Source organism: Cherax quadricarinatus, unplaced genomic scaffold, assembly GCF_038502225.1.
Source record: "Cherax quadricarinatus isolate ZL_2023a unplaced genomic scaffold, ASM3850222v1 Contig1338, whole genome shotgun sequence".
NCBI lineage: Eukaryota > Metazoa > Arthropoda > Malacostraca > Decapoda > Parastacidae > Cherax > Cherax quadricarinatus.
The window spans coordinates 58,839-74,528 of NW_027196364.1; the positions used below are offsets into that span (position 1 = coordinate 58,839).

The following is a 15,690-nucleotide window of genomic DNA, read 5'->3' on the forward strand; positions in this document are numbered from 1 at the left end:
CCTCACATGTGCCGCTCCGTCCCATTGTTTACCAGCCAGCCTCCGCGGTAACATCCAAGCATACACTCGGAATATTTCGTATTATTACAGTATTTTCGGTGCTGTTTCTGGAAAATAAGTGACCATGGGCCCCAAGAAAGCTTCTAGTGCCAACCCTACACCTCAAAGGGTAAGAATTACTATAGAGATGAAGAAAGAGATAATTGATAAGTATGAAAGTGGAGTGCGTATAGCCGACCTAGTCAAGCTGTACAAGAAACCCCAATCAACCATCGCTACTATTGTGGGCACCAGAAAGACAATCAAGGAAGCTGTTCTTGCCAAAGGTTCAACTGTGTTTTCGAAACAAAGATCGCAATTGATGGAAGATGTTGAGAGACTCTTATTGGTGTGGATAAATGAAAAACAGATAGCAGGAGATAGCGTCTCTCAAGCGATCATATGTGAAAAGGCTAGGAAGTTGCATGACGATTTAATTAAAAAAATGCCTGCAACTAGTGATGATGTGAGTGAATTTAAGGCCAGCAAAGGTTGGTTTGAGAGATTTAAGAAGCGTAGTGGCATCCATAGTGTGATAAGGCATGGTGAGGCTGCCAGTTCGGACCACAAAGCGGCTGAAAAATATGTGCAGGAATTCAAGGAGTACATAGAAACTGAAGGACTGAAACCTGAACAAGTGTTTAATTGTGATGAAACAGGCCTGTTCTGGAAGAAAATGCCAAGCAGGACCTACATTACTCAGGAGGAAAAGGCACTCCCAGGACATAAGCCTATGAAAGACAGGCTTACTTTGTTGATGTGTGCCAATGCTACTGGTGATTGCAAAGTGAAGCCTTTATTAGTGTATCACTCTGAAACTCCCAGAGCGTTCAGGCAAAAGAATGTCCTCAAGGATAATTTGTGTGTGCTGTGGAGGGCAAACAGTAAGGCATGGGTCACTAGGGAATTTTTCTATAACTGGTTACACCATGCATTTGCCCCCAATGTGAAAAATTACCTAACTGAAAAGAAATTAGAACTTAAGTGCCTCCTGGTGTTAGACAATGCCCCTGGTCATCCTACAGACGTGTCAGAGCGACTTTATGGGGACATGAGCTTCATTAAGGTGAAGTTTTTGCCTCCTAATACCACTCCTCTCCTGCAGCCCATGGACCAGCAGGTTATTTCCAACTTCAAGAAACTGTACACAAAAGCTCTGTTTGAAAGGTGCTTTGTAATGACCTCAGAAACTCAACTGACTCTAAGAGAGTTTTGGAGAGATCACTTTAATATCCTCAATTGTGTAAACCTTATAGGTAAGGCTTGGGAGGAAGTGACAAAGAGGACCTTGAACTCTGCTTGGAAGAAACTGTGGCCAGAATGTGTAGACAAAAGGGATTTTGAAGGGTTTGAGGCTAACCCTGAGAATCCTGTGCCAGTTGAGGAATCCATTGTGGCATTGGGAAAGTCCTTGGGGTTGGAGGTTAGTGGGGAGGATGTGGAAGAGTTGGTGGAGGAGGACAATGAAGAACTAACCACTGATGAGCTGCTAGATCAACTTCAACAGCAAGAGGCCACACCTGAGGAAATTGCTTCGGAGGAGGGGAGAGAGAAATTGAAGAAGTTGCCTACTTCAAAGATTAAGGAAATCTGTGCAAAGTGGCTTGAAGTGCAAACCTTCATGGATGAAAATCACCCTCACACAGCTATTGCAAGCCGTGCTGGTGATTATTACACTGACAATGTTGTGAAACACTTTAGGCAAGTCATAAAGGAACGAGAGGTACAGGCCACTATGGACAGATATCTTGTGCGAAAGAAGTCCAGTGACTCTGAAGCTGGCCCTAGTGGCATTAAAAGAAGAAGGGAAGTAACCCCAGAAAAGGACTTACTACCTCAAGTCCTAATGGAAGGGGATTCCCCTTCTAAACACTAACACACTCTCTCCCCTCCTCCCATCCCATCAATCATCACCAGATCTTCAATAAAAGTAAGTGTCATTTAATTGTGCATGCCTTTTTCAGTTTGTGTGTATTAAAATTAACATTTCATGTGGTAAAAAAATTTTTTTTTCATACTTTTGGGCGTCTTGCACGGATTAATTTTATTTCCATTATTTCTTATGGGGAAAATTGATTCGCATAACGATTATTTCGCATAACGATGAGCCCTCTTGCACGGATTAAAATCGTTAACCGGGGGTCCACTGTAGTAGCAGGTTGATAGACAGCAACCACCCAACCTCGTGCATTTCCTTCTTTGTCTTCATGGATAACGTTTTTTTATTTTTTGTTTTGTCTCCACAGACACCTCAGCTTTAATATCATGACAGCTAGAAACTTGTCATTTCAAGGCCCATTCTTTAAATCGTACATTGGACCTCATCCAGGGACACCAGATATAGTACTGACAAACAGAGACTGTGACATCTTCCACTGTCGTATATCTCCTGGTGGAAACGTAGGATCTGACCATATCCCTGTTATAATACAACTACAAACTTCTCCATTTAGAATACCTGTACCTCCTAAACCCAATCTTAACATCCTAGGATTTGACCCCCTCAGGGCATATCTGGGTGAGGATGAAATTGTGTCATTGGAAAATCTACCTTCCAATGCAATTGATGATGCAATCAGGTCCCTGCATAATCGAATAATTGAAGCTACTAATGCAACTTGTCAATTAGCTTCCACAAAGATATACCAACAATATAAACCTACTAGGGAAATTAGAGACAATTTAAGAAATTATCAAGCAGAATGTCGAAGGCATCTTCAAACGCGACAACCACCAGCAGCTACACTGCACCGATTAAGGCAAGAATTAATTAACATGATTAGTCATTACAAATGGGACATATGGAAATTTCTAGTTCTTCAAGCTAATAAGTATAAACAGGAACCAGCAAAATTTTGGAGTAAGATCCGGCAACTTTTAGGGGCAAAGCACAAGGCTCCTAACTACCTAGTTCATACCTTCACTGATGAGGATGATGAAGATGTTGAAATTAAACTTGACGATCCACAGGACCAGGCTAATTTGATGGGTGATGTATGGGAGAAAATTCTCTCCCACAATAACAGTCGTCAATTTAATAATAATCATTATCAGTTGGTCAATGAATGGAGAGATGAGAACTTGGATGATCTGCAACCACTACCTTCCATCGATACTTCAACTCTTGAAGATACCCACCTGCTTACTAGACCTATTACATTACTAGAGATAAGTCAGGTTATTGGAAGAATGAGAAATAGAGCCCCTGGCCTCTCTGGAATAACAATGAAACAAATAAAGTACCTACCTAGAAATTGTAAACAGTCTTTGGTAAATATCTTTAATGCCATCTTGGCCTCAGGACATTTTCCAGCTTTGATGATCTTTCTTGGTAAGCCCAATAAAGACATCCACCAACCTGGGAACTATCGACCTATATCTTTACTTGAAGTCACTGGAAAAGTTCTTGAGAAAGTCATTTCCAACAGATTGAACTACTATATGGAGTTTAATCACTTTTTTACTGAAAAACAATTTGGCTTTAGAACACATAGAGGTACCAATCATGCAATAAATGTTATTATCGATACTGTAGCAAGTCTAAAACATCAGGGCAATCTTGCCTTAATTGCCACCAGAGATGTTCATAAAGCTTTTGATAGCTTATGGCATGATGGCCTTATATACAAACTCATTGACCTACCAGACCATAACTGGACTTTTCTCAGATTAATATATAATTTCTTAACTCAACGAAAAATCATTCCCACCTTTCATGGCAAGTCGACAGAGCCTTTTATACCAACAGCTGGTGTCCCACAAGGTTCTTGTCTAAGTCCAATTCTGTTCAACATTTATGTGAATAACCTTCCTCAACCAGAGTTTAATGATACAGTTGTGACACAGTTTGCAGATGATGTTATTCATGTCGTCTCATCAACTCCGGTAACAGGAAAATACAAGTATGAGAGAGTCATAGAAAAAATGAATATTGAACTTCGTAGAACATCTAATTGGGAAAAGAAATGGAGAATTACGACTAATCCTGACAAGGTCCTTGTTAGCACGATAGGATGTTTTGCATCAACAATTGAAGATAAAGGGGGTATCTCCATCAGAGGTACACCTGTAGCCATTAGAAACCCTAACAAGATTTTGGGATATGAAATAGACAGGCTGCTCCACTCAACATCTCATGTAACTAAAAAGATCAATATAGCCAAAGCCGGTCTTAGCAGTCTCTTTCGATTCAATCAAGCCCCTCAACATGTTAAAAAACATCTGTATAAAATGATAATAAGACCAGTACTCGAATACCCTTGTGTCCCAATGTCCTTAACAACAAAGACCAACATGCTACGGTTACAAAGGGTCCAGAATAGAGCTCTTCGCTTTATTACCGATACCAGGAGGAGAGACAGAGTTAAAATGGCAAATTTACACATACAACAAGATATTACTGCCATAAATGTATGCCTTGACACCCTAAAAAAGAAACAACTTTATACAATGCAAGAACTATACATGCCAGATAGAGAACATCCTATACAAGTGGTAAATACCACAGATTATACAATCAATACTCCTCCTCACAGGACTCAAAGAATGACTCTCCCACAGAGGGTCCGTCGTTTTATTCATAAAGATGATTACCCTCGACCCATGATATTGAGCAACCTCCCTGATGAAGAAGATTGGGTACCACCAGAACCCTTCTATGTATACTGAGAAAATCATCGCCCCCAATTAGGGAGACATCTTATATAACTTTCTAATGTAAAAATTTTGCTATTTACTATGGCTGGACACCACCTATAAGAAGCCATTGTCATGAAATTATAAACTGGCCAGAAAATTATTGCCCCTTCATTGTCGCATAAATATCCGTTGTGCAATCGCAAAAAAAAAAAAATAAAAAAATAAAAAAAAAAAAGCAATTGCAACTTGTATAATTACTACCAATTCAGAGTCATGTACTTATATACCTATTATATCTATGTGACTCTGATGGGTTAGTATTATACCCCTTAAAGAATATCTTATCATTTCACATACACTTTTTAAATTACACCAAAGTGGTTGGCCCACTTACCTTTTATATCCTACCTCTCCCCCCCTCCCACCCTTTTCCAATATTTCCATCCTTACCCATCCTTCTTCGTTACCCATCTTACCAAAGCTCTGGTCATAAGAAGAAGAAGAAGAAGACCTCAGCACACCACTCACCTTTTTTCCTTCATTAGTTCTTTGGTTAACCTTCTCCTTCATTAACCCATCTGCTGTCACATCTACTCTCATATATCTGAACACATCCACTTCTTCCATACCTAAATCATTTGATACCCTCATCACCTTACTCTTATCCGTATTCATTTTCAACTTTCTTTCTTTACACACCCTCCCAAACTCTTCCTCTAACCTTTGCAACTTCTCATTAGAATCTCTCAAGAGCACAGTATCATCAGCAAAAAGTATCTGTGAGAACATCCATTTTGTATTTGATTTCCCATAATTTAATCCCACCCCTCTCCCCAACATCCTAGCATTTACTTCTTTTACAACTCCATCTTTAACCCTTTGAGGGTTTTCGTCGTACTAGTACGTCTTACGCGTAGGGTTTTTTGACGTACTAGTACTCATAAATTCTAGCGGCCTCAAATCTAGTGGGAGAAAGCTGGTAGGCCTTCATATGAAAGAATGGGTCTATGTGGTCAGTGTGCACAGTCTAAAAAAAATCCTGCAGCACACAGTGCATAATGAGAAAAAAAAAACTTTGACCATTTTTTTTTAATAAATCAGCGACTTTGCAGTGTATTTTCGTATGGTATTTATTGTTGTATTCTAGTTTTCTTGGTATCATTTTATAGAATGGAAGACATATTACTGAAATTGAGATGATTTTGACTGGTTTTACAATGAAAGGTGCCTTGAAATTGAGCTCAAAGTAGCAGAAATGTTCGATTTTTACCAAATTTCAAAAGTAAACAAATCGTGCCAAGCGTGCAATACACGTCAACTGGTGAGTCTAATATTCTTTCACAAGTGCACCAATAATATTTATACCATTTTTTACACAAATGCAGTAGTCTGCATAACAGTAAATCTTATATTTTTTGTGAGAATAAAAATTCAAAGTGGAAAGCAAAAGAATATAAGAGGGGCCTTGAGACGTGACTAATGACTAGAGGAAATGTCATTTTAGTGCCAGGAATGTCTATCTTGTTTATTCTGGACGCTATTCGGAAATTGGCATCTTTTGAAATTTGTGTGAAATTGGCAAAATTGGTAAATTCTGACCACTGTACTGGATAGTTGAATTTATAAATGGGTGGTTTCTTGCAACCATTCGATAGAAAAAATGGAGTTCTAGCGAAATATTCATGTTTTTTGTCGACTAGTACAGTGAAATTGGCTGAAAATGGGGCTCAAAGTGGGCAAAATCGCCGATGCGTAAACATCGCTGAGACCGCTAACTTTGCGAGAGCATAATTCTGTAAGTTTTCTATCAAATTTCAAACTTTTGGTGTCGTTATGATCGGGAAAAGATTCTCTATCTTTTCATTAGAGAAAATAATTTTTTTTTTTTTTTAAATTTGGCCGACCCTGAGAACGAGTTTCGGAGAGGGCCTGTCGACCCTCAAAGGGTTAAATATGTTAAACAACCATGCTGATATTACACACCCCTGTCAAGTGTAGTTGCTGTAATTTATTGTTTTCTCTTATTTACAGATGTGAATTCCCAAGTGCCTGATAAGAAGTCAATCATGATGTATGTTATGTGCTTGTTCCAAGCTCTTCCTCATGGATCTTTCACCATGGATAGTCTTGATGTTTCTCTACAGTCAGATTCTTCCTTCTCTATTGAAGTAAGTTTTCCCCATAAGAAATAATGGAAATCAAATTAATCCATGCAAGACACCCAAAAGTATTGAAAAAAAATTTTTTTACCACATGAAATATTAATTTTAATACACACAAAGTGAAGAAGACATGTACAATTACAGATCTGGTGATGATTGATGGGATGGGAGGAGGGGAGACTGTGGATGGTGTTAGTGTTTAGAAGGGGAATCCCCTTCCATTAGGACTTGAGGTGTCAAGTCCTTTTCCGGGGTTACTTCCCTTCTTCTTTTAATGCCACTAAGACCAGCTTGAGAGTCACTGGACCTCTGTCGCACAACATATCTGTCCATAGAGGCCTGTACCTCCCGTTCCTTTATGACATTCCTAAAGTGTTTCACAACATTGTCAGTGTCACAATTAAACACTTGTTCAGGTTTCAGTTCTTCACTGTCTATGTACTCCTTGAATTCCTGCACATATTTTTCCAGGCTGGAGGCAGTGGAGATGTCATGTCTGAGAGCAATGTGTGGTGTGAATATAATGCAGATAATTCGTAGTTTGGAAGTTAGGAGGAGGTGCGGGATTACCAAAACTGTTGTCCAGAGGGCTGAGGAAGGGTTGTTGAGGTGGTTCGGACATGTGGAGAGAATGGAGCGAAACAGAATAACTTCAAGAGTGTATCAGTCTGTAGTGGAAGGAAGGCGGGGTAGGGGTCGGCCTAGGAAAGGTTGGAGGGAGGGGGTAAAGGAGGTTTTGTGTGCAAGGGGCTTGGACTTCCAGCAGGCATGCGTGAGCGTGTTTGATAGGAGTGAATGGAGACAAATGGTTTTTAATACTTGACGTGCTGTTGGAGTGTGAGCAAAGTAACATTTATGAAGGGATTCAGGGAAACCGGCAGGCCGGACTTGAGTCCTGGAGATGGGAAGTACAGTGCCTGCACTCTGAAGGAGGGGTGTTAATGTTGCAGTTTAAAAACTGTAGTGTAAAACACCCTTCTGGCAAGACAGTGATGGAGTGAATGATGGTGAAAGTTTTTCTTTTTCGGGCCACCCTGCCTTGGTGGGAATCGGCCAGTGTGATAATAATAAAATAATAAAATTTTCAGCTGCTTTTTGGTCTAAACTGGCAGCCTCACCATGCCTTATCACACTATGTATGCCACTACGATTCTTAAATCTCTCAAACCAACCTTTGCTGGCCTTAAATTCACTCACATCACCACTAGTTGCAGGTATTTTTCTAATTAAATCCTCATGCAACTTCCTAGTCTTTTCACATATGATCGCTTGAGAGATGCTATCTCCTGCTATCTGTTTTTCGTTTATCCACACCAATAACAGTCTCTCAACATCTTTTATCACTTGCGATCTTAGTTTCGAAAACATAGTTGCACCTTTGGCAAGAACAGCTTCCTTGATTGCCGTTTTTGTGGCCACAATAGTAGCGATGGTTGATTGGGGTTTTGTGTACAACCTGGCCAGCTCGGAGACACACACTCCACTTTCATACTTATCAATGATGTCTTTCTTCATATCCATAGTAATTCTCACCCTTTTTGTTGTAGGGTTGGCACTAGAAGCTTTCTTGGGGCCCATGGTGACTTATTTTGCAGGTGCAATCACTAAAAACGCTGTGATAATATGAAATGTTCCGATTGTATGTTTGGATGGGACCGCGGTGGCTGGCTGGCTTGTAAACACTGGCCACATGTGGACGCGTCTCGGATGGAACGAATCGTGTTGGTCGAGTTTTTTAGCGCTAGTCGAGGCAAAATTTTTTGCTTTAAAATGTATTGCTAGTCGGATTTAACGTTAGACGATGCCATCGTTGGTCGAGGGTCCACTGTATTTTGTAGCCTAAATATTATTTAAAGGAATTTATACATCAACAGACCAAATATGACTGCTGAATGGAAGACATATGGTGGCTCAAATAATGTAATATATGGATATATGATGTTCAGTGCAGAGTAATGAATTCATTAAACTTTGATTTTAGTTTGGCACTGGAGTAATTGGCAACCTTGTTTTTGGTGGTGATTTTGCTCCTTTACCATACCTTTAACAGTAATATAAATTTCATATTAATAGCGTATTTTCTTGTATTAAAATGTTAAATGGTAAACAATTACAGCATAGAATTACTACATAGGGAGTAAAATTTAAAAGTAATGTATTTTTTTTTTTTTTACCTTACAGGGTTTTGTCAAATTTGATATGATAAATCCATGCAAGTTTACTCCAAAAGCATTTTCTACTTTACTGATGCACTAACCATCGATTATTACTCAGTAAAAAAATAATTTTATTATTTGCAGGGCAGCGTTGAGGATACGTCTTGCATTTCTGCTAAGGCCCGCCCACTTTCTACAGCCAGTATTGGTTTGAGTGAATACCAGCGTACTCTAGAGGAAGTGTTGACATGGTTGTTGGGGGCAGAGGATCGATTGGCTGCCATGCCCCCAATTGCTGAAACAACTGAAGCAGTGAAAGAACAATTTCATGATTTAGAGGTACAGTATAGTAGTTATACTTATTAGTTCATAAATAGTAAATGTCTAATTTATGTTGTGGTATGAAATCATTTTTTTTTTCCTGCCACATTTCCCCACAGAAAAAGAAAAGAGAGAGAAGCAGTATCTGCTGTATCTCTTTCATGATACCTCTAATAATGCTCAAGCATATCCAGTCTTGTTTACTATTTCTTTTAAATTATAAAATTGTTTTAAGGAATTAATGTTGGAGCTGACGTCGAAGCAGGGCGGCATTGGTGATGTACTTGGTGAAGGTTCACGGCTGATGAGAGAAGGGGTGATGGAGGAAGAGGAAGAAGAGGAAGTGAGAGTGCAGATGAAGCTCCTCAACACACGCTGGGAAGAGCTACGAGTCAAAGCTATGGACCGGCAGTCAAGGTATGTATTACAACCCAGCACAATAAGGCCTGTTATCCTGGGTGTAAAGGGACACAAGGAGCAGAAGAAACACAGCTGAATGACTTCGAAATATATTTTCCTTCAAGAAAAATAGCAAGTATTGACAAGTATGTACACTATATACAGTTAGAAATGTATGTGTACGACACGGTTAATCAAATGCAAAGACAAAGCCTGGAGACATTGGACAACCGTGCTCAACCAGCTCTAGAATGGAAATGACAAGGGTGGACAAGTGAGTGGTGACCACGTCACATCCACAATTGCCAGACACACTTTCTCATTGGCTGAACCTAGGTACTGATCGGACGATGGGGCTCCATCATCCGACTCTTAGTACTGGTTTGCTGGTTGGTGAGGTAGCCTTTCAATGATGGTGTGTACATGCGCCAAATAAAGGTTACATACTCTTTGCATGCCACAGTATGTAAAGTCAGAATACACAAATAACCTGCACATAAAAGAGAGAAGCTTACGACGACGTTTCGGTCCGACTTGGACCATTGACAAAGTCACACTAACCAGAGGTGGAGCAGGATGGCTATATATAGGCAGGAAGAGGTGGTGGTAGTAGTAGTAGTAGTAGTACAAGAATTGTATATAATACCGACAAGATGAAACTAAGACACATGCACAACACCTGGGCATCCCCATCGTAGATGTTTCGCCATCCAGCCAGCCACTGGATGGCGAAACGTCCACAACAAAGACAACCAGATGCCGCACATGTGTCTTAATTTCATCAGTAGTTGTAGTAGTAGTAGAAGAAGAAGAGGTAGTGGTAGAAGTGGGAAATAAGGAAGACGAGCCAGTCAAATACAAAGGAAGGGGAGCACTGCAAGAGAGCTAGATGCCCACGGTATTATATACAATTCTTGTACTACTACTACTACTACTACTACCACCACCTCTTCCTGCCTATATATAGCCGTCCTGCTCCACCTCTGGTTAGTGTGACTTTGTCAATGGTCCAAGTCGGACCGAAACGTCGTCGTAAGCTTCTCTCTTTTATTTATTTTTTTTTTCAACAAGTCGGCCGTCATTTGTGTATCGTTCCAGTCACGGTATTGTGCCTTTTTTGTTATTTAAAGTCAAAATATATTTAAAATAATTTGAATTGTAGTTGCATTTGTATTTTAGGAGTTTTGAATGTTGTAAGCATTATATACTGTATGTAAATCTTACATAAAGTATTTAATACATAAATAAAAAGATATTTAAAATAATTTGAATTATAATTGTATTTGTATTTTAGGAGTTTTGAATGTTGTAAGCATTATATATTGTACGTAAATCTTACATGCAGTATTTAATATATAAATATATATTTCTTATCTTTTCATTAAAAGTTTTAAACTTTGTCTTTTGTAAATCTGAATTATATTATTGTACATCAAACTACAAAAATTGTAAAGATAATATTAGAGACCAGTATAAAAAATGTATTTTAAATTTTACTAGTTAAATTAAATTGTTCATAATCTGTGACTAGTATTTACACTAATACACTAATAGTATTACTTGTAAACATTTGTCTTAAAAGTCAGTACAGTTTTTAGGCTGTAACATTCATGAAGCATTTGAGTGTTTCTTGCACTGAAATGAAAGAATTTGTCAGAAGTATGAAGCATTGTTCTTTAGACGATTCTTCACACATTCACTTCTTTAACCCTTTTGCTGTCGAGACCTCTGATCACAAACCTGCTCTCAGTGTCGAAAAATATTCGAAATTTTTTTTTTTCTTAACGAAATCTTAAGAATATTTTTCTGAGTGTTTTAAAAGAAAAGAAAAAATTTGTGATCAGTATCTACCAAGATATAAAGGTATGAAGTTGACAAAGTGAACCGCTTACGGCAACATCGCTGACTGCCGCTCACTCGGTAATATTATTTTATTTTTATTCCTTTTTTTTTTCTTTTCTAATATTTTATTTTCTCAAGTAACTTTTGTGGCCTGTGAGACCAATATAATGCATAATGTATATATATATCCACAATAACCGCACAATAGCCATTTATTTACAAAGCCTGTTTACTCAAACCCATGTTGCCTTCCCCACCCATACTGTATTCCCCACCACCCATGCTGGAAATAAGTCACTTTGACTTTTTTGGGTTATCCTAGGTTCTCTACACATGCTGCTGTGTATGATAATCTGCGTAACTGTATTTGTGTATACCCGAATAAACTTACTTACACCCCGTCTTCCCAACCACCCATGCTGTCTTCCCCACCCACACCATCATCCCCACCATCCATGCTGCCTTCCCCACCCACACCATCATCCCCACCATCCACGCTGCCTTCTCCACCATTCACACTGTTTTCCCCACACCCATGCTGCCTTCCCCACAGCCACACTGTCTTCCCCACCACCCACTCTGGAAATAAGTCACTTTGACTTTCTTGGGTTATCCTAGGTTCTCTACACATGCTGCTGTGTGTGATAATCCTGTACAGTAGATCCCTGGTTTTCGTAATTAATCCGTTCCAGAAGGTTGGCTGAAATCCGAAATGGTCGAAAACCAAAGTAATATTTCCCGTAAGAAATAATGTAGATCCAATTAATCAGTTTCAGACACCCAAATATATTAACAAAAAGATATTTTATAGAGAATAACTATAGGTTTACATACAGAAAACAATGAAATATACATATAAATGATTAATTTTAATGATAAACGAACATTTCATACCTTTATTAAAGACTCTTGTTGGTGAGTAGTATTTATAGTCCCACAGGGACTACATCCCAGTGTATACCCACCAGCTACATACACTGCGGCCTACAGCCATATTATTACCATCGACATACCATGTTCATTGAGTTTAATCGTTTCTAACAACTACCTTTAGATGCCATCATAAACAAAGGGGGAAAGTAATGAATAATTCACGCCGAGAATTGTAAACCAAAGCCTTACGTACTATTAAGGGCGGTTACTAGGACAATGCAGATTCATGCACGTTTTCTCTGAAACTGGACCCCAGAGAAAACGTAATGTTTACCCTCCACCTGACCCCACCCCTCGATAGCACATAAACATTGCATGTTTATATGCTATGTAACGTGTTTCTTATAGTATAATTTGGAAGAAAATATCATAGATGGATTAATGAAATGCTCAAGAGTGATTATTATTAAACATACATCACATATAAACATTGCATGTTTATATGCTATGTAACATGTTTCTTACATAATTTTGAAGAAAATATATCATAGTTGGATTAATGAAAATGCCTATATTAACTTTAAATAAGACATTTAATGTGTCCAAGAATGAGTCACAAATGTGTGAGTGGCCCAAGTGGACACGTCTGGTACCGTTAATTTCCGAGCCGATGTACGAAACCTAGGGGGAAATTTCGCCGAAAAAAGTACTTGAAATCTGAATTGTATGATTTCCTCACCAGCTGAAAACTGGGGGTCCACTGTAACTGTATTCGTGTATACCTGAATAAACTTAAACACCGTCTTCCCAACCACCCACACCATCTTCCCCACCATCCATCCTGCCTTCCCCAACACCCAAGCTGTCTTCCCCACCACCCAAGCTGCCTTCCCTTTTCACTATCTGTATCTGGTATCCCAGGCATTTCTTTCAGTCACAAACTCCTCAAAACCATGAAGTTCATCTTCACTGACACTTCCATCTGTGTTAGAACTAACACTTGGGAAGAGAGAGTCCCAAATTCGCCAGGGAGTCAGATATTTCTTACTGCTAGGCATGCTGAATAAAGACTACTGAAGTGGCATTCCCACAATGCACCACTGGCTCCCCAATTTTTTTTATACTGTGCACACTGACCAAGCAGACCCATTCTCTCACATGTAGGCCTACCAGCTTTCTCCCGCTAGATTTGAAGCCACTAGAATTTTGGCATAGTACTACGGCACCAACATTGGCTGATAAGCAGTAGTACTACGGCACCAACAGTGAAAGGGTTAAATCAGGAAAATTCCACCCTCCTCAAAAGTTGTGATGGTTGTAGATTGGTTAAAGTATAATTATTCTTTTCATTTTTTCATTAAGAGCTTTGGTCAATTTGTATAATTTTTTGTTACAGCCTACATGAGAAGTTGATGAGTCTTCAGCAGAAGCAGCTAGAAAGTCTAAAAAAATGGTTGACCGACACTGAAGATCGCATTGCCAATATGAGTCAGGTATATACATTGAAGATTTATAATGGTACAGTAGTTCATTAATAATATTAAACAACAAACTATTTTTTTTTATAGTATGTGCAGTAAACCCTCATAAGTCATGCAGTCATTTACTTTTTCATTACCATTAAGGCATGCAAGGGTGGCATTAATGTTGTACATTATCATTATGGAGCATTCCCTACTCCTTAGGTCAAGCCATTGTTTTGGTGTGGGGAGGTCATACATCACTGCTGGTGTCAACAAACTACATACCATACAATAGTCTCTCACTGGTTATTGATCTCTATTTTGATTCATTTCATCACTTTGATTGATCTGTGGATAATAATCATGGCACTCAAAAGAAATAAAAGTGATGCTGGAGATGCCAAGAAGACAATTAGGCATGAAACTCTTATAATTACTAAGAAAATTTGGGTTGAAATTGTAGTTAGAGTATGGGTGGGAGGTGGTGGTGGTTGGTTGTGACTGTAGTTACTCACATGGGTAGTGTAATACATAATTACACATTCTTGTGCCTTAAACAGTCATTTACCTACCCTAGCTGCATTGGTATCATTGTTGAATATGTTGGTGATTGATAACTAAGTGTGAAAAAGTTATTAAAAGAGAAAATAGTGTAGAATTCGTAACTCAGTGAAGACAGAGGCCACAAGTGGAGGCCACGTGTTACCATTTTGGACAGTAAGTGCCCATGTCAAGAGGACAAGAGTTCCAGAGAGAACAGAGGATATTTGTGACTGATGCTAAGGTGAGAATGAGAAGTCCACACTTGACAAAGGTTGGCAAAGAAGTTCCTAAGTGCCACATCATCTATATCTTCACACTTCTGTATGAAGTTGTTGTGACTGTTAGTGATTTTGAAGGTCATACATGCTCACACTTCCTGCATTCTGTGGAACGATGAGCTGCATTGAATTGAAAATGGCACTGATTGGTAAAACATCTTCAAAGTTTAGATATTGAGGTGTTGCATATGTACCCAGTTCATCAACTTGTATTCTATTCCAGTAATGTTATGAAAGAAATACCAGTAAATTCTTAAACCGAGTCAACAACTTGCTTCCCCCAGGCCTTAGAAATGGAGGTCGAATGAATGCAACCCAGTTTTTCCTGTTTTTTCACTCCAAAAGTAGTAGGTTGGTAGACAGCAACCACCCACGGAGATACTACTGTCCTGCCAAATGAGTATAAGATGGAAACCTGTATTTGTTTTAGTTGATGGTAGGAGTGCTGATGACCTTTTTCTGTCGCACAAACACACAAGATAGCTGGTATATCTTGCTACTTTTACTTACAGTTAGGTCATACTACACATGCATGTACACATTGATGTATACACACACTCACATGAGTTTTTCCTTCAATTTCCTTAATAGTTCTTGTTCTTATTATTTTCCTTTTATATCCATGAGGAAGTGGAATAAGAATTTGTCCTCTGTAAGCCATGCGTGTTGTAAAAGTCAACTAAAATGCCAGGAGCAATGGGCTAGTAACTTCTTTTCCCATACAGCTTAATAAAAATAAAGAAAAGAAAACCTTTAAGTTGAAACATTTGAATGTGTGTGGATGTAGTGCAGATTAGAAAGAGATGATAGTGGATGTTATGAATGAAAAGAAGCTGGATGTCCTGGCATTTAGTGAAGCAAAGCTGAAGGGGGTAGGAAAACTTAAGTGGGAAGAAATAAATGAGATTAGGTCAGGGGTTTCTAATGGACTTAGAGCTACGGAGGGAGTAGCAATAATGTTGAAGAATCAGTTATG

General features: G+C 38.9%; 1 protein-coding gene across 1 annotated transcript in view; it reads left to right on the forward strand.

The window, feature by feature from the left end:
* Positions 1-15,690, forward strand: part of LOC128688507 (utrophin) — a 59,749-nt gene that overhangs the window by 27,716 nt on the left and 16,343 nt on the right. The window contains exons 6-9 of the mRNA XM_070080955.1: positions 6,709-6,845; positions 9,140-9,334; positions 9,552-9,733; positions 13,827-13,923. Of these exons, the coding sequence (XP_069937056.1) occupies positions 6,709-6,845; positions 9,140-9,334; positions 9,552-9,733; positions 13,827-13,923 (611 nt within the window). The remainder of the gene's footprint in view (positions 1-6,708; positions 6,846-9,139; positions 9,335-9,551; positions 9,734-13,826; positions 13,924-15,690) is intronic.